General features: G+C 44.7%; 1 protein-coding gene across 2 annotated transcripts in view; it reads left to right on the forward strand.

The window, feature by feature from the left end:
- The window catches only part of FBXW4 (F-box and WD repeat domain containing 4), a 192736-nt gene extending 181278 nt beyond the window's left edge, over positions 1–11458 (forward strand). For both annotated transcript variants that reach the window (XM_040435583.1, XM_040435582.1), the window contains 2 exons: positions 8118–8259; positions 11195–11458. In XM_040435583.1, coding sequence (XP_040291517.1) covers positions 8118–8259; positions 11195–11314 — 262 coding nt within the window. In that variant the 3' untranslated portion in view covers positions 11315–11458. The remainder of the gene's footprint in view (positions 1–8117; positions 8260–11194) is intronic.
- Positions 11459–20336: the final 8878 nt, after the last annotated feature.

Genomic DNA, 20336 nt, shown 5'->3' on the forward strand with positions numbered 1-20336 from the left:
GCCAAGGCAACTTAAAGTTCCCAGTCCGCCCTTGCTAATCCCATATATACTTACATTGTCATGTAAATAAAAAAATAATAATCTGGATAAAAACAGCAAAAAAAATTTAAGGGGTTGGCCGCTTTCTGGCTACTGTTGACCAGTCTGTATGTAAAATGACTGTATGACACGCACGAATATAACCATGTCAATAGTCTGTGCCATTTACTATATTTCATAAGCCATGCCCCCTTGTTAGGCAAATCCTCTGTGCTGTCCGTATATGTGTCCTGTCCATAAGATGGCTGCTGAGGGTCATGTGACCAGACACATAATTCAGCCTCCTCCATTCAGATACACTGCCCCTGCACTAAACTCCCAACAGTACAAGTGCAGATGGCAGGTGCATTGTAATTGAATGGAGGAGATGTCAAATAAAGATGATTTGCCTGATCACATGATCCTCCATCAGCAGCCATTTTATGGACAGGACCTCTGTGTGGACAGCACAAAAGACTTGGCCATACCTTATGAAATATAGAAAATGGCACAGAATTTCAACAAAGGCTGTATTATTAAAGGGGTTCTCCACTTTTGTATTATTGATGACCTATCCTCAGCTGTCCCATTCAAGCTGTAATTACACCTGATCGCTTCAATGTTGACAGGGAAGCAAGGAAACAGAGAAGAGATCACCGCACTCCTACGAGCACTGCATTCTTCACTTGTCGCTTACAAATTCTGTCAGAATACATTTCTTAAAACTGTTTGACCTGTGAAAGCTCTGGTCTTGTCTAATACATAATTCCAAATTCTCTGCATAGAATTTGAGTTAATTAATAATATTATGTATGGCTGTAGCCACCACTAGGGGGAGCTTAGTACCAATCCTGTAAACAGCTTTACTATTCTGCTCAATTTATAAATGTATGAAGTACGGTCTTAAAGGGGCTGTCCAGTATTAGAAAAACATGGCTTCTTTCTTCATAAGACTTTGCCACACTTGTACACAGGAGGTGTGTGGTATTCCAGATTATCCTTTCACTTCAAAAGAGCTGAGCTGCAATACCAAACACAACCCATGGACAGGTGTGGGGCTGTGTTTGAAAGAAAGCAGCCATTTCTTTCTAATCCTGGACAACTCCTTTAAAGGGGTTGTCCAGGATTTTGATACTAATCGCTTATCCTCAGGGTAGTCGGCGCAGGAACTACACAGCTCCGTCCATTATGTAGTGGACAGAGCTGGTATTGAAGTGAGTAGGAGCAGCAGTGCAGTTACCAGCTCCATCCATTCTGCAGTGTGTAGTTCCAGTCACAACTTCAGGCAACTGAGCTACAATTAAACAGCTGATCGACAGGGGTGCGGGGTGGCAGAGCCCCACCGATCTGATATTGATGGATTATCTTGAGACTAGGCCATCTATATAAAAAAAAGGAAGAAAGTCTAAGGGCATGACTATCCACTAATCATCTGATAGATTCATGCTAACAATACAAGGCAGGGATGTATTTTTTGGAGAACCCATGGCATCTAGATATCTTCTAGCAAGGCTGAGCGCACACCATCAGTTCCCTAAAGGCAGCAGAATCTACTAAGTGGTACGGCAGAGCCTGCATCTCCAGCAACTTGGGAGTTAAGCTTGCTCACCATCAGATTGCTAGGCGCGTTCTTTTCTTTTCTTGCCATACATTCCCTTATTGATGGCTGGCAATGGGGTAGGGGAGGAGGGAGTAGTCTGAATTGGAGAAGCATTAACTCCCAGCACCAGATCTACTTCTATTATGGTCAGCTCGGGAAATGATGATACCACTGGGGTGAAGACTCAGAATTTGCATCGCCAGTTTCCAAAAGTTGCGTCATCAGCTGACCATAATAGAAGTAGATCTGGTGCTGGCAGTTTTTTGGGAGGTTCTGCCCGTACATTGCCTCTACTCTTTATTGCCAATGCCACCACCCTCCTCTGATGTCCCCTCCTCTTCAGCACACTACAGCAGAATGTATGCTATTGAAGTGCTGGCAATAAGCCTACGACCAGATATAGAAAAAAAAAGAGTTTTTAAATGCAGAACTTAGTTGCCAACAAGTTGTATGAACTAGGAAACAACACACAACTTAGTGTCTCCCTCACTTGGTGCTAAGCTTTCCTTGATAAAAACCCTAAACTGTAGCCAATTATATCTCCATATTCTCTCCTTATGCTCTCCCTATATTACTGCCTCCTGATCGGCTGATCAGGCTGTCTGTCAGCCTCTGAGCCAGTCAGGGCAAGTCCTCCCTCCCAGGGTCAAGTGATCTTCCATCTTCTTTCTTCCTGTTGTTTTCCCCACCAATTTTCACAGTAAAATGGCACTGGGCACCGTTTTGCACAATTCGTCCAAAGTGAATTGCCAAAACTTTGGATTCATTTGGCGGAAACATTTTTGTGAAATTCATAACTATTCGCTTCACTTACAATCTAATAGCTCATATCTAATGTAAAGCAAAGTATTAGGAAAAACATTTTATGAGGATTTTATCTGATACAAATATATTGTGCAGAAGTGGACTTTTCCTTTAAGCGCCAGCATTCTTTTGCACTCTTTTTGTGATCTGCAGTACATCTATGGTAATGCCTGGGTGGATATTATATAAGTGCTGTCTAAATGAGCAGCACGGCTGCCAGCAGTATGCAGCATCCAGCAACTCAGATTTATCGATTGGCTACATTACCACTTAGCACAGAGTCAGTGTGACTGCACATAAGGTCAAGGGGAACAGTTTGTTTACTCTCAGCATCCTACATTAATGGGAGAAGGACAGGTCTGGTCTCCATAGAATTGATTATCTTTCAGCCATGGTTCTTTTCTGCCAGATACTAATTGGTCTTCCTGCTTTTCACTTATTGGGATAGACAAGATGTCAGACGATGTGAAAGTGATGCCATCCTATTATAATTTATTAATGCAGATCCCTGTAGAACACTAAACATTCATGGGTTATGTCAGATTTTTATTTTCCACCTGACCCAATGCTCAAACACTAGCTGGGGATGGTGGAGAATAGTGTGGGGCGTTTTGGGAACCTTAGAAGTTGTTCCCCACTATTCTTGCAAATGAATGGATTCTGGCTAGAGACCCATTACATAGGAAGGTGCACATTGGCAGTCACGTTCCACTGAAATAACAGATCCACTGTCAACTCGGACCTGATAGCATAGTTCCAAATGGGCCTTCATCTAGGGCAGGGATGGCCAACCTGCGGCTCTCCAGCTGTTGTAAAACTACAATTCCCACCATGCCCTGCCGTAGGCTGATAGTTGTAGGCTGTCTGGGCATGCTGGGAGTTGTAGTTTTGCAACAGCTGGAGAGCCGCAGGTTGGCCAGCCCTGATCTAGGGTATAAAGGTGTTTGATTCCCAATGGTGGCTCTCAGTGATGAGAGATCATTTTCTTTGTCTCGAGATGGACCGGGAAGCATTGGAACAGGAGCAGCTTGGGATCCGTGAATGGAGTTTTTTGAACTTTTTTGCATTTTTTTATGCAATTCTACCCCTGGCCATTAAGAAGTTCTCAGCTAGATCATCATCTTGTTGATGGCCTATGGATATGTACTATGTGTTAGACACATCACCTCAGGACACATTTTGTCGGTAAACTTAGATAGATGAGTCAAGCAAGCATCATACGATTGAGCCATGGCAAACAGTAGTTGTATTGTCACTGGGGGCAAGCTGGTAACCTGACTGGTGGCTATGGTTCAGAATCACACCAATGCCCTCCAAGCTGCAAGGCAGTAATGCTAATGTTATAAATTATAGCAGAAACTCTCTGTAGTTATAATAGGCAGAGGCCGTGAGTTTGATGGTAAGATAGCGTCCTTGCTTAGAGACCCTGCAGTACAAAGTAGAGCCAATGAAACACTTCCCTTCTGCAATGAGAAGCTACTTAAAATGCTATTGATCCACACACAAAGGGGTACTTAGGGATTTCCTGCTTCTCAGCTGCGCTTGACCTAAGAGTGAAGGAAATATAATCGTCAATACAGTAAGTTCCCTCTCTGTGGAGCGTGTCTCCCTCAGGGCGCACTCTGCAGGGAGCCTTTAGAGCCTGTTGTGAGAATTGATCCTTTTGGTGGTTATTTCTACTTCACATTGACCTTGTATTTATCACATATTTTTGAGGAATATTTACTTGTTTATTGAAGCGTACAAAGTACTCGTGTTACAGTGTGCTCCTCATCCATTGATACAATGTGTGTAAAGAAACACAACATTGTTTCTGTTACTCTAAATAAAAAATATTCAAGTCTTACATTGACCAGAAATGCAGAAACTTACTGGTGGCAGTGCTTGGTATTGCAGCCCAGCCCCATTGACTTGAATGGGGCTGAGCTGCAACTAGGCCACATGACCAATGTACGGTGACGTCACTGGCCTAGGGAGAGGCCGCGGTGCTGACGGAGTGCCCAGCTTCTTCTAACAGCTGATCGGCAAGGGTCCAATGCGGACCTACCCATCAATATCTTTTCCCAGATAACCCCTTTTAAAAGAGGTTTATATGGCGGGATGATCGTGGGAGGGGGAGCTGTATAATTTGCTTTTATAGTGCCCACTATTGGTATCTTGTAGTTGCTACAACTTCATGTGTACTTATTTCAAGTGTATTTTAGGATCTTTAGCTTTAAATTAATGTCACTGACATAACCTTATGAAGTAATGTAGTATCATCACCAGCTATGGAACTTTAAATGGAACATCATTGCTCCTATGGCAGTCTAGACTGTCTAGACTACTACCAATCCTTACACATATTGCCACTGTGATACCCCATCAGTGATATCTCCATTTGTCATAGCCTACTAGAGCTACAATACATTAATGACAATGACCAAACACTGCAATTTGAAGCGTTCAATATGGTATTTATCAAAAATTCTCAGTATGCTATAGTGTCTCCCTGGCTCTTATACCCTCCTTCTCTATACTTGGCAGCAGGACCGCAAGAACTACTGCACAATATAAGTAAAACTGAATAAGCATGAAAGATACCGCTCACTCCTTTCTCTCAACCAGTAAGATGCCCCTGCTGAAAGTAGATCGCAGACACTTATAACCAATTGTAACATAAGTTACCTTACTAGTGGTCCTCATTCCGTGGCGTCTATCTTCCTCTCTATGCAGTATGGGGATCAAGCTGAGTATAGGTCTGGTTTCTAAGATACGGATCGCGCCCCAGCCGGTGGCGCAATACCGTGAATATAAGTTATACCTCGCGCTCTCAAGGCACGACTAGTGACGTCACTATACAAACTACGTATAGTTGCGAGTACCAAACTTCGTCCAACGCGTTTCAGACAGTACGCTGTCCGTCAGGGAAAAGGAATATGATAGTGCTGCTGGATTTCTTGTATATATGCACTTTCTCTGGTTTACTTCCCCTCTTGTAATACGTTCTGATACCTATCCAGGCATATTCTCTCTCTCTCTCTCTCTCTCTCTATATCTATATATATATATATACACTGCTCAAAAAAATAAAGGGAACACTTAAATAACACAATGTAACTCCAAGTCAATCACACTTCTGTGAAATCAAACTGTCCACTTAGGAAGCAACACTGAGTGACAATCAATTTCACATGCTGTTGTGCAAATGGGATAGACAACAGGTGGAATTTATAGGCAATTAGCAAGACACCCCCAATAAAGGAGTGGTTCTGCAGGTGGTGACCACAGACCAGTTCTCAGTTCCTATGCTTCCTGGCTGATGTTTTGGTCACTTTTGAATGCTGGCGGTGCTTTCACTCTAGTGGTAGCATGAGACGGAGTCTACAACTCACACAAGTGGCTCAGGTAGTGCAGCTTATCCAGGATGGCACATCAATTTGAGCTGTGGCAAAAAGGTTTGCTGTGTCTGTCAGCGTAGTGTCCAGAGCATGGAGGCGCTACCAGGAGACAGGCCAGTACATCAGGAGACGTGGAGGAGGCCAACAACCCAGCAGCAGGACCGTTACCTCCGCCTTTGTGCAAGGAGGAACAGGAGGAGCACTGCCAGAGCCCTGCAAAATGACCTCCAGCAGGCCACAAATGTGCATGTGTCTGCTCAAACAGTCAGAAACAGACTCCATGAGGGTGATATGAGGGCCCGACGTCCACAGGTGGGGGTTGTGCTTACAGCCCAACACCGTGCAGGACGTTTGGCAAATTCGCCACTGGCGCCCTGTGCTCTTCACAGATGAAAGCAGGTTCACACTGAGCACATGTGACAGACGTGACAGAGTCTGGAGACGCCGTGGAGAACGTTCTGCTGCCTGCAACATCCTCCAGCATGACCGGTTTGGCATTGGGTCAGTAATGGTGTGGGGTGGCATTTCTTTGGAGGGCCGCACAGCCCTCCATGTGCTCGCCAGAGGTAGCCTGACTGCCATTAGGTACCGAGATGAGATCCTCAGACCCCTTGTGAGACCATATGCTGGTGCGGTTGGCCCTGGGTTCCTCCTAATGCAAGACAATGCTAGACCTCATGTGGCTGAAGTGTCAGCAGTTCCTGCAAGACGAAGGCATTGATGCTATGGACTGGCCCGCCCGTTCCCCAGACCTGAATCCAATTGAGCACATCTGGGACATCATGTCTCGCTCTATCCACCAACGTCCTGTTGCACCACAGACTGTCCAGGAGTTGGCAGATGCTTTAGTCCAGGTCTGGGAGGAGATCCCTCAGGAGACCGTCCGCCACCTCATCAGGAGCATGCACAGGCGTTGTAGGGAGGTCATGCAGGCACGTGGAGGCCACACACACTACTGAGCCTCATTTTGACTTGTTTTAAGGACATTACATCAAAGTTGGATCAGCCTGTAATGTGTTTTTCCACTTTAATTTTGAGTGTGACTCCAAATCCAGACCTTCATGGGTTGAAAAATTTGATTTCCATTTTTTTATTTTTGTGTGATTTTGTTGTCAGCACATTCAACTATGTAAAGAACAAAGTATTTCAGAAGAATATTTAATTAATTCAGATCTAGGATGTGTTATTTTTGTGTTCCCTTTATTTTTTTGAGCAGTGTATATATATATATACACCTATACTGCACTATTCAAATGCAGATTGTTCTATTTCAGAATTTAAACCCCCAGGTGCCAATGTATTCATGTTAAAAATCCATTTTGTTTCTATTCTGGAAATGTTTTTAATAAAATCACCTCACCACTTCTATCCAACAGAAAATTGACCCAGTAAATTTCCCATCATGTTTTTCTTTGTAGTGCCGTGATATCGGGAGTCCCTCAAACTCCCACCCTTTTCTTCAATTGTCTTTTTGTACTGCCAATGTAGACCTTATTGCAGGGGCATGTTATCACATATATCACCCCCAGCTGTTAGATGTAATACATTCTCTGATGTTCTCTTTATATGATCCATCATTATTTTCTATTTGTACTTGTATTTTATTATTTTTGGACTTATTACAGCCTACACATTTTTTACATGGGTAAAAGCCTTTTTGTTGCCCTTCGTCCTTGTAATTTTTCACATTTTTATTATTATTATTCTGTCTGGTCATGCACCCACTAGTAGATGCCACCATATTTCCGGTAGATGAATCTCGGCACCGTGGGAATTAACTCTCGAACCACTTTATCCTCTTTCAAGGCATCCCAATGTTTATTGACCGTTTTCTTGAAAAGTGTCACTTGGCCATTATATGGTATAATGATGGGTGGGATTGTTATTTCCTCCTCCTTTATTTCTGTTTTTACCATTCCCTTTTTCTCCAAGTAGGGTCTGTCTATTTACCTGTCCTATTTCTATCTTTTGGGCTATTAAGTTTCCTGTACTGTAACCCTTTGATTCCACTCTTTTATGCATATAATCTGCCTCTCTTTCATACTCTTCTGGTTTAGTACAGTTCCTTTTTATTGACTTCTCGGTATATTATCTAGCCAACGTTGAAGGTGACAACTTTCTTTAGAAATAAAACTATTCGCACCTGGGGGTTTAAATTCTGAAATAGAACTATTTGCGTTTGACTAGTGCAGTATAGGTACTGTGTATATAGAGAGAATATGCCTGGAGAGGTAAAGGAGTGCGCTGTATCTTTCAAACGTATTCAATTTATCAAAAATTTCAGTGCTAAATCTTTCTTGTCCGTATCTTTTCAGGAGATGCGTCAGCGAATGGGAAGAACCCCATGACAGCGCACTGTACTGCATACAAAGTGATGGGAACAATATGATAGCCAGTGGATCTTCATACTATGGCGTTGTTAGACTGTGGGACAAAAGAATGAATCAATGTTTACAGGTAAGAGCAGAGAACACACTTTCTAATATATAGATTTAAAGTGGATCTGTAAGCTTAATATGTAGTCCTATGTAAGAGCAGCATATTACAGTTACTGGTCCATACTGCTAGTAGCCAAAATGTCACACAAAAAAAATATTGTGCCTGGAAGAATACAATGGACCCATAGCTTATATTGCGCTGTTTGGCTACTAGAACACATCATTTATGAGTCTTGCATATTCAGGAGTGGAGCGCTCCCCCAGCCTCTTCTCGTAGTGATTGACACCAAGCCCATCAGTTACTGCAGAGAGAGGTGGGGGAAGCACTGTCCTCATGAGCACACTGAACTAGTATCTAAATGCCAATATTTTTTCTGGTGTTAATTTGGCTACCAGTAGTACGGATTTGTAACTACAATATACTGTCCTTAAATATACCTGCTTTTTAACTCCTTAAGGACCGGGCTCATTTTCACCTTAAAGGGTTTCTGTCACCCCACAAAACTCTTTTTTTTTTTTTGGATAGTTAGATTCCTTATAGCGCGATATAGGAGAATATAATAGTCTTACTTACTTTCATGCGGCCGATTCTTTAGAAAACGAAGTTTTATAATATGTAAATCAGGGCTCTACCAGCAAGTAGGGCGTCTACTTGCTGGTAGCCGCAGCAGAAAACCGCCCCCTCGCCGTGTTGATTGACAGGGCCAGCCGTGATCTCCTCCTCCAGCCGGCCCTGTCAGTATTTCAAAAATCGCGCGCCTCTGGTCATTCGGCGCAGGCGCTCTGAGATGAGGAGGCTCGTCTCCTCAGCACTCCCTCAGTGCGCCTGCGCCGATGACGTCTTCTCTTTCGGTGATGTCATCGGCGCAGGCGCACTGAGGGAGTGCTGAGGAGACGAGCCTCCTCATCTCAGAGCGCCTGCGCCGAATGACCAGAGGCGCGCGATTTTTGAAATACTGACAGGGCCGGCCGGAGGAGGAGATCGCGGCTGGCCCTGTCAATCAACACGGCGAGGGGGCGGTTTTCTGCTGCGGCTACCAGCAAGTAGACGCCCTACTTGCTGGTAGAGCCCTGATTTACATATTATAAAACTTCGTTTTCTAAAGAATCGGCCGCATGAAAGTAAGTAAGACTATTATATTCTCCTATATCGCGCTATAAGGAATATAACTATCCAAAAAAAAAATAATGAGTTTTGTGGGGTGACAGAAGCCCTTTAAGGACCAGGCCATTTTTTGCAAATCTGACCAGTGTCACTTTATGTGTAAATAACTTTAAAACGCCTTAACTTATCCAGGCCATTCTGAGATTTTTTTTCGTCATATATTGTGTTCACGTTCACTTATACCCTACCCTAACCCACCCGAAACCTAACAGAAAAAAATTTTGAAAGCCCCAAAAATTTGAAGAAAAAAAAAAAATACGATTCAAACTCGCTGATCAGCAGTCCGATGGGCGATGCGCTAACAGTGGCCGGACGCTAAGAGTGCCGGCCAAAGTCAGCGCACGCACAAAAAAAAAAGGCGCTTGCGCCCCAAAAATGTGTGTGTGGATGGGCAGAGGGGCAATCTGCAGCACCCCTGGGGGGTCTAGGGTCTGTGGACCCCAGACACCCGATCAGGATGAAGCCCAAAAAAACTATCCCTCATTCTCCCTGCCTAATCTAACCTTTCCCTAAACCTGTCCCTGCAAACTTTTGAGTGCCAGATGGCACTATGGTGGCTCACGTGGGGGTGCTGGGCTCAGAGGTGGACGGACGCTCCTCTCTCCTGGCTCCATGGAAGCAGTGTGAGGGAGGAGAGCAGAGCTGGGGGAAGTTAACCCCCGCCCGTCCAGCCAATAGGATGCGATCCTGAGAGGTGATGTCACCGCCACCTCTCAGGATCTAAGGATGGTGATTGGTGGTGTATTATCACACCACCAATCACCATCCTATTCCGGGTCACCGAAGACCCGAATAACCTGGAAACGCAGCAAACCGCAGGTCTGAATTGACCTGCGGTTTGCTGCGATCGCCGATATGGGGGGGTCACAGGACCACCCTCGGCATTGTCACAGAGTGCCTGCTGAATGATTTCACCAGGCACTCTGTTCTGATCACCGCCCGCCGCGCAGCGGTGATCGAAAATGCACAGGGTGTACCTGTACGCCCTGTGTGCTTAAGAGGTTAAAGGGGTTGTGTCATCTCGGAATTCGATGGCATATCACTAGTATATGCCATCAAAATCAGATAGGTGCGGGTCCTGCCTCTGAGACACCACATCTATCTCCAGAATGAGCTCCTGAAATTGAAGGAGAGTACACAGTGCATGCTCAGCGTGCTCGCCATTTATTTCTATAGGACCCGTACCTATTTCCAGAACAAGACCCCCGAAGTGAGCGAAGAGTAGCCATGCATGCGGGGCCACCATTCCATTCACATCTCTGGGACTGCTAGAGATAGCCGAGCCAGCGCTCGACTAATTTTGGCAGTCCCATAGAAATGAATGGAGGATGGCCGCCTCTGCATGGCTGCTCTACAATCATTTTGAGGGTCCCATTCTGGAGATAGGTGCAGGTCCCACCTTCTGGGACTTTTCTGACATTGGTGGCATATCGCTAGGATATGGCACCAATGTCTAAGATGAGAGAACCCCTTTAAGCTTACAGATTTATTTTAAAACCAAGCATAGTAGCACGGTGGGGTATGGTACAGGTGGGCCAGAGTTACCGAAGCAGGGTTTCCCCAGAAGATAGCAGCAACAGCTCATAGATGCTTGGAATGCGGGCACAAGTCTTGGCCACAATCTAGAATTATAGAATGCATTGTGGGTCGCTTTTTAAAAATGGGAATGTTAGTAGAGTTTCCTGAGAGTGGGAAAAAAAAATTTGGTGCCCCCCCCCCCCCCCCATAGTAATGAGGTTGGGATTTACTGTTCATATTTGGCATGATGTATTTCTCTTTGTCTTTCTAGTCCTTCTCCTTGTCATCTCCCACCAGCAGCCCAGTGTACAGCCTTCGCTTCACTACATCTCACCTCTATGCAGCCCTGGCTACGTCGCTGCATCGCTTGGACTTCACCGTCTCCAGCTAGCAGTTACCAGCCTTGTCGTACACAGAACACTGCAAAGAACTTTTTATTTAGCCTAGATACCATCCCTAAAGGATGACCGTCCAGAAAAAATGATATATATTTCCATGATCATTATAGCCCAAATTAAAATGGTCTTTAGGTAGACTTAGTGTGTGCCTTCTTTATACTGCTTCCTGCTCAGGTCATGTGTGAATAAAGCTTACTCACTGTGTGATGAAACCGTCTCATACACTGCAGCGATCTACAGATTTGCACTCGTTTTGTGGCATAAAAAAATCAAAAATGCCTTTGCATTTCCACTATAACTTGCATTTTTTGCAGGGTTTAGTCGGACGGATCGACAAGAGGCCAACAAATATATTACGTATACAGCCAGAAAATGGCGCAAAAATTGATGCAAATCTGCACCTACTTATTGCAGGCATAGATTTCAATTTTGGGTTCATGATGATGCACCAAACCTATTAAGATGCTCATCTCATTCCAGTGATCCAGTTTAAGACCGCTATGTGAAGTGCCAATCCAGTCTTAATGAAGTTTCCCTCATGCGTTTTGAATCCACACTGTTTTAAAGATATCTTCTTGCAGATAGTTAAGTCTACCTGTACTTGTTGCGAATTACTTGTTTTCTCCGCATGGATTTTCGGGTAGAGAAACCACCGCATAATCCAGTACCTGCAAAGAGAACGAGAGTTGACAAATCTTATGCGGAAATTGATCTGCCATGTGGATTTTGAAATCTGCAAAATGTCAATTGTTTCTACAGATTTTTAGTGCAGATTTCATCCTTTTTGATGCAAAGGATGAGATTAGGGCAAAACTTCAAATCCGCAATAAAATATACATGCGGATTTGATGCGGAATCGCAGTGAAATCCATGAGAAACTATGCCCGGAAATACTATTTGGACCCCTGCACCTGGCTGGCATAGTTTTCAGTGTTCTTCTGTGCCAGAAAACTGAAGATGATAAATGTGGCGGGACGCCGGCCTCGGCCACGCCACCTTTTCGGGAAAATGGCAATATCGGAGGAGAAACAGCACTTGCACAAAAAAGTTTGCTACTTTTTCACACCACAAAAGTGGCGTAAATATCTAATAAATCTGGCTCAATGACTGCCATTCAAGCAGAAATCTTGGAGAACTCTTCATTATGTTTTACTTATAGCAGTGTAGGCCATCTGTGTGAAAAATAATCTGCAAGCTGAAATTCTCCCCCTATCAAACAGAATAGATGTCATTTTGAAATGTCTGGAAAATGTTTGTTAAAGGGGTTGTGTCACTTGAGCAAACAGCATTTATCATGTTGAGAAATTTAATACAAGGCACTTCCTAATGTATTGTGATTGTCCATATTGCTTCCTTTGCTGGCTTGACACATTTTTATATCGTATCATACACTGCTCGTTTCCACCCTGCAATCCATCAGCGGTGGTAGTGCTTGCACAGTATATTAAAAAGCACTGGCCTTGGTGAGCTTCCACGGTCCCGACCACCAGAAAGGCCCGCAGTTTTTCCTATAGTGTGCAAGCACGGCCCCTGCTGATGGATTGGAGGGTGTTCGTAACCATGGAAACGAGCAGTGTATACTGTGATGAAAAAGTTAATCAAGCCAACAAAGGAGGCAATATGTACAATCGCAACACATTAGTAAGTCCCTTGTATTAACTTTCTCTACATGATAAATGCCACTTGCTGAAGTGAGACAAACCCTTTAAATTATTCTATACAATGGTAGAGAATAACAAAACGGAGTAACACTCACCTCACTGGTCCCCTGCGGCTCCTGTGCTGACACTTTCCTAGTTCCCTGCCAGTCACTGTGTACTGAGCTTCAGTGATGACATAGCATGTCGACACTATTGCCAATGGTTGCAGTGGTCACATGTCATGTTAACACGTCATCAATGGAGCCAGATGAACAGATTTCGGTAGGGGACCAGGGAAGCGTCGCCATAGGAGCGGCATGGTATTGGTAAGGTGTTATTTCTTATGTTACTTTATATCATTATAAGTAGGGATCGACCGATATTGATTTTTTTAGAGCCGATACCGATAACCTGGGAACTTTCAGGCCGATAGCCGATAACGTTTACTGATATTCCCTATTCACCCTAATAGAGCTCCATTAGGGTGAATAGGATCTTTTACTGTCTTTGCTGCCCTGAGCATAGTACACATAGCAGCAGGGAGCTCACCATGGCAGCCAGGGCTTCAGTAGCATCCTGGCTGCCATGGTAACCGATCGAAGCCCCACGATTACACTGCTGGGGCTCCGATCAGAGGCTGCCACTGCCACCAATGAAATTTTGTATTAAAATTATCCTTGGTGCACAGTAGCCAGGCACCTGCTATGCTGGCTGCTTGACTCTGGGGAGGACACTCAGGAGGAGGAGGCTGCTGCCGTTCACCGAGCACACTAGCTGAGACGGCGCAGCGGTAAACCCTCCCCTGTCCTTCCTCCTGCTTTATTATTAGCCAGACATTCATTGGTGGCAGTGGTGCGGGCAGCTTCAGAGCCTGCTCATTTTATTGGGCTCTGCGGCGGCCGCGTCATAGGAGGCAGAAAGTCCCTCACTCCCTCCTTCTCCACTGACTCCGGCAACTGAACATGGCGGCAAGCGCCATGTTTTCTCATAAACGAGCAGCGCTGGACGCATTGTCGGCATATCGGCAATATCGGTAAATCCGATAAATGGTCGATCCCTTTTTGTAACAAGGAAAACACAGGGTTAGAAACCCACTTTAACACAGTTTTGCACATTTAGTCATCTTTTCTTTAGTTATTGGGACAAAAAGTAACATTACTATGGGTCTGTGAGCTGTGATACCCACTAGTTCCCATGATAGAATAATTTATACTTTTAGGTCTCTGCTTTTTTAGATCAGTTGTACAAGGATCCGGCTTATCAGTGACTGAGAGCTATTTGTGTATACACCCTTACACAGGGAATGCTATCAATCCCTAATCACACCTGCCCCGTGTACAACTATCAGTAACTGACAGCTATCTCTGTATGCACACTTACACAGAGAATGCTATCAATCACTGATGACACCTCCTTGTGTACAGCTATTGGTGACTGACAGCTATCTCTGTATACATACTTACACAGATAATGCTATCACTCATAACACTTCCCCATTGTACAGCTATCAGTGACTAAGAACTATCTCTGTATACACGCTTACACATGGAATACTATTAATCACTGCACACCTCCCCCATGTACAGCTATCAGTGACTAACAGCTATCACTGTATACACACACAGAGAATCCTATCAATCACTGATAACACCTCTCCCATGTACAGCTACTAGTGACTGACAGCTATCTATTGTGTACACACTTACACAGAGAATGCTATCAATGACTGATAACACCTCCCCGTGTACAACTGAGCTCAGAAAGAGGAAACACATAAATGTATAAATTACTATATCTATAACCATAAAACTACATATCAATCTGCTCAGCCCCTCCTGATCTATAACATGCTGTCTGCAGACTGCACCGCATTTCGTGGTTACAGGTCCTCTTTGAGACATCACTGGATTCACTAGCACAAATATGAAATATTAAATGTTTTGGTATCTTGCAGAAGGTCTCCACAGTTTTGGGTCCTGTGTTTTCTATGAAGAGTATATTGTGAAATGAAGCTGATGATTATTTATATTTTAATAAATATGGAGCAGTTCAAAACATATTTTCTTTGAAGTTAATTTATGAATCCTATTTGTGAAACAAATATTTTACTCTCCCTGATTATTTCTAGACTCCTCACATGGCCTGTTGCACTAAATGTCGTTCTTGGCTTGATTTTTCTTTGTTTTTCTCTAATTCTGTAAGATTGTATTGCTTTATGTCATAGCACAGTGTGGAATGTAAGAGATAAACCTGTTTTTATATTGGGATTTACCTCTTTTACGTCAACATTTCATATTCATTTTTTAATCTGTTAAATTTTTTACATTTGAGTTGTTTTCTCAGCGAATGTGTAAATTATTATACATTGAAAGTGAATATGTCACATTGAAAGTGAAGTTCAAGCTACAGGTAGTATGTTCTAGAGCAGAAGAAGCTGAGCAGATATATAAGGGGACATTTATCAAGACTGTCATGATTTCTCCTGCGCAGCCGGAGGAAGCGCCTAATTTATCCCGAGGCACAGTCCTAGTCATAGATTTGGTGCATCCTCCTGCAGGCCATGTGCCAGACTGAAATCTACAGCTGCCTCCTAGCTGTCGTAGATTTCTGCCTTCAATCACACTAGAAAACTGGGGCAAATAAAGATAAATGTAACTGGCCCCACTTTCTCCCCACCGCCACCCTCGCCACGTCCCATTTCGTAAGTGGCTAGGGCAGAGCAGAAACTCTATTTGCAACAAACTTTTGTCACCATGGCCTTTAAAAGGTTGTATATACAGGGTATCAGATTTTTTTTTACGCCAGAAAATTGGCGTGAGAGAAATTTAAAAAGTATTGAAAATTTCAAGTATAACTCCAGTGGGCGTTCTTACTCAGTGACTGACCGTTATCTCTCTATGTACATTTATACATGGAAAACTGTCAGTCATTGAGTAAGACCACCCACCGGACTCCTAAGCATAGACAGATTTAAATGAATAAATGCCAAGTTATCAGTCTTTTCAGCTCCTCCTGCTCTATAACATTCTGCCTGCAATTAACTGATCATTCTTGTGAGTAGCTGCCAACCTTGTTTTTTGGGTTTTGGAAACATGACTCTTGGGGCTCATGCACACGACCGTATGTATTTTGCGGTCCGCAAAAAATACGGATGGCGTTTGTGTGCATTCCGTATTTTGTGGAACGGAACAGCTGGCCCCTAATAGAACAGTACTATCCTTGTCCGTAATGCAGACAATAATAGGACATGTTCTATTTGTTTGCGGAACGGAAATACGGACATACGGAAACGGAATGCAAACACAGTAACTTCAGTTTTTTTTGTGGACCTATTGAAATTAATGGTTCCGCTTACGGTCTGCAAAAAAAAAACGGAACGGACATGTAAAGAAAATAAGTTTGTGTGCATGAGCCCTTAAAAGGAACCCAACAGGACAGACCTCTTTATGCCTCAGCTCTCCCTATCACAGCTCAGGAGGCAGTTGAAGGATGAAACTGAGCGTGTGCGGCCGGTCAAACTATATGAGCGATTCAAAGTAGAGATGAGCGAATCGAAGTTGACGAAATGGACCCAATTCGAATTTCCTCATGCTTCGTGGTAACGAATCAAATTTTTTCCTAAAATGGCTGCTGCACGTGTTAGGACATGGAGCAAGGAACTCTGGGAACAAGGGATCACCTACAATGCCATGCATGCATGCAGCCAATCAGCAGCCAGCCCTGTGATGTCACAGCCCTATAAAAAGCCTCAGCCATCTTGGATTCAGCAATTTTTCTGTGTACTTAGTGCAGGGAGAGATGTCAGAAGGCAGTAATAGAAAAGACTTTAAAACTTTTATTTTGCTGTATAGAAGTTCAGGGAAAGGATAGGGAGGAATCATTCCACAGTATTGAAGCAAAACAGGGTTCAGAAGGGGAGTTTACAGCCTGGGTAATAGGAACAATCCGATTACACCTTGCTGCACTGACTGTGGATACAAATTGCCATAATACAGCTTTGTAATTCCAGCAAACCGTTCTTGTTATTGGGGTTGTGGGGATTCGCTCTGGTAGTTATGACTAGCGGATGCAGTATAGATGCAAAGTACACAGTTCTTGAATCAAACAGTGGTGTTTATTCACACATTGGTGTATAACAAAATGCAGATAAGGTGTATCACAAAACGCAGGTGGCTTGGTGTTTGTTCACACACAAGGAAAGTCTATAAGCAATAAAAGTCATCTTTTCTCCTGGGTGTTAATTCACACCCTGTTAGCAGTTCAGCCTCATCAAGTCCATAAGTGGTTTGTTCGCCTTTAGAGGGGCCTGAGTCCTGCAGCCCAGCTCAAATCCCAACACAGCCCTCAGTTCACTGCACACAGACTCCTGAGCTCCACTGTCAGAGGGAGGTAAATCCACACACCTGGCAGTGCTGGCTGGTTTTTATGCCTGGCAAAACTTGGCCTGGAACATGGGGAGTAGTCACCCACCCAGCACTTTGAATACTCCCAGTAAGAGCCATCCCGGATCAGCTGACAGCCATGCTAAATCTCAAGGTGTCAATTAGCAATAACTGCTGCTGACGCAAAATACCGGCTCTTACTTCACCAAGGCCAGGAACGTCGTTGACACATACCTTCCACCAACGATGATTCCAGGTACCTTCTTACATACCCCCTCCCCTTTATTCAACCCTGAGGGGGTGAACACCTGCCATACAGCATCCGCGTTTCCCTGCAACCGGCCTGACCTGTGTTCCACTGAGAACTTAAAGTTCTGTAAGGACAGGAACCACTGGTGACTCAGGCATTTCTCTCTTTGGCCTGGCTCATCCACTTGAGAGGGAAGTGGTCAGTCACCAGCCGGAACTTTCTCCCCAACAAATAGTAGCAGAGAGACTCGAGTGCCCACTTGATAGCCAGACACTCTCCACTATAATATACCTGGTTTCGGCTGGAGTGAGCTTGCGGCTTAAAAAGACAACAGGATGCTCCTCCCAGTTGACTTCCTGAGAGAGTACAGCACTGAGGCCTACTTCGGAGGCATCTGTATGTACCACGGACTCTCTATTGAAGTCTGGGGTCACCAAAACCGGTGACCCGCACAGGGCCGACTTCAAAGTGGAAAAAGTCTATTCCGTCCGCTCATCCTAACGAACCATCACTGATTTTCGTCTCTTCAAGAGCTGTGTCAAGGGCGCGGCTATAGTGGCAAAGTGGGGAACAAATCTCATGTAATAGCCTATCATTCCTAGGAACGACTTTACTTGTTTAGTGGTGACAGATCGGGGCCAATTTCTTATCGCCTCTATTTTGTTTACTTGGGGTTTGATCACTCCGCGCCCAATGACATACCCCAGGTATTTTGTCTGTAACACTATCGTGCATTTTTTGGGGTTAGCGGTAGTCCAGCTTTTCGAAGGGAGTCTACTATAGCCTGCACTTTGGGCAGGTGACTTTCCCAGTCGGTACTGTGAATGACAATATCGTCCAGGTAAGCTGAAGCGTACTGACGATGTGGTCGCAGCACAATATCCATTAGCCTTTGGAAAGTGGCGGGGGAGCCATGCAGACCAAAGGGTAACACCTTATACTGGTACAGCCCCTCCGGTGTGATGAAGGCCGTTTTCTCTTTGGCAGCCTTCATTAAAGGTACCTATACTACCTGCTAGTACCCTTTGGTGAGGTCCAAAACAGAAAAATACTGGGCTTGTCCCAACCTCTCGATCAGCTCGTCTACCCGGAGCATGGAATATGCGTCGAACTTAGATACCTCGTTTAATTTTTGAAAATCGTTGGAAAACTGCAACGTCCTGTCCGGTTTGGGTATCAGTACTATAGGTCTGGCCCACTCACTTCTAGACTCCTTGATGACGTCTAGTTGCAGCATTAGTTGTACTTCCTCAGAGATGACCTGTCGCCGGGCCTCAGGTACCCTGTATGGTTTCAACCGGATTTTGGCCTGAGGCTCAGTAACCATGTAATTCTGGATTATGGAAGTGCATCCATGGAGGTCTGAGAACACATCCGTGTTCCTGCTGACGAACTGCCTGGCCTCCACAGTCTGTTTAGAGGAGAGGCTGTCAGCAATCATTACTGTGGCAACCGCTTCCCTTACTTCAGACTTAGGGGCCAGAACCTCTCCCCCTAGAAAACTCAGCCGCGGGCTATCGTCAGTACTGGTCTCCCTATCCTTCCACGGTTTGAGTAAATTCACATGGTACACCTGCTCCGGCTTCCACCACACTGTCTGGTGTACCTTGTAGTTTACTTCTCCAATCTTTTCGAGTACCTCGTAGGGTCCCTGCCACCTAGCCAGTAACTTACTGTCCACTGTCTGTACCAGAACCAAAACCCAATCTCCCTGGTTAAAGATCCGGACCCGAGCCTGACGATTATACACCCGACTTTGAGCTCACTGAGCTGTCTCCATATGTTCCTTTACCAGCGGCAACACTGTTTCCATACGTTCCTGCATCTGGGTGACGTGTTCAACAACACTTTTAAATGGTGTGGGTTGTTGCTCCCACGCCTCTTTGGCTATGTCCAACAGACCACGTGGATGTCTGCCATATAGTAGTATGAAGGGCACTTCTCGCACTGCGAACATAAGATAGGGCAGAAGGAGGTCCCAGCCCGTTCCATCCTTAGCTACTACTTGTTTTTAACGTTTGAGTAAACCTTTCCACTTTGCTGTCAGTTTGCGGGTGATAGACAGATGAACGTATCTGTTTGATATTCAGCAACTTACAGAGCTCCCGCATGACCTTGGACATAAAAGGAGTCCCCTGGTCAGTCAGAACCTTTTTGGGTATCCCCACTCGGGAAAACATCTCCATGAACTCTTTTGCTATGAGTTTGACCGATGTATGTTGCAGTGGCACTGCCTCTGGGTACCGAGTGGCGTAGTCCAGGACGACCAAGATGTGTTTGTGCCGGTACTGGGCCTACGAGATCCATAGCAATTCTCTCAAATGGTACCTCAATAATCGGGACGAGCACTAAGGGACTGCGGAACAAGTGCTGGGGGCTAGTGGTTTGGCAGGTAGGGCATGACTTACAAAAGTCATCCACCTCTCTAAAGACACTGGGCCAGTAAAAGCATTGTAGTATCCGGTCCTGTGTCTTCTGCAGTCTCAGATGACCCCCGAGAACATGCTGGTGGGCTAACTCTAACACGAGTTTTCAATAGGCCCCTGGCACCACCAACTGTTCAACAGGTTCCATCCTCAGCTGGTTTACCAGATATAGCATATTCTGGTGGACCACAAAACAGGGAAACATTGACTCGGCCCCAGGTTGTTGGGGTACACCATCAAGTATTACCACATTCTCCCAGGCCCGGGATAGGGTTGGGTCTCGGCGTTGGGCTGTACCGAAATTCTCCCTGGAGACG

This window comes from Bufo bufo, chromosome 6 (assembly GCF_905171765.1).
Source record: "Bufo bufo chromosome 6, aBufBuf1.1, whole genome shotgun sequence".
In the NCBI taxonomy this organism is placed as follows: Eukaryota; Metazoa; Chordata; class Amphibia; order Anura; family Bufonidae; genus Bufo; species Bufo bufo.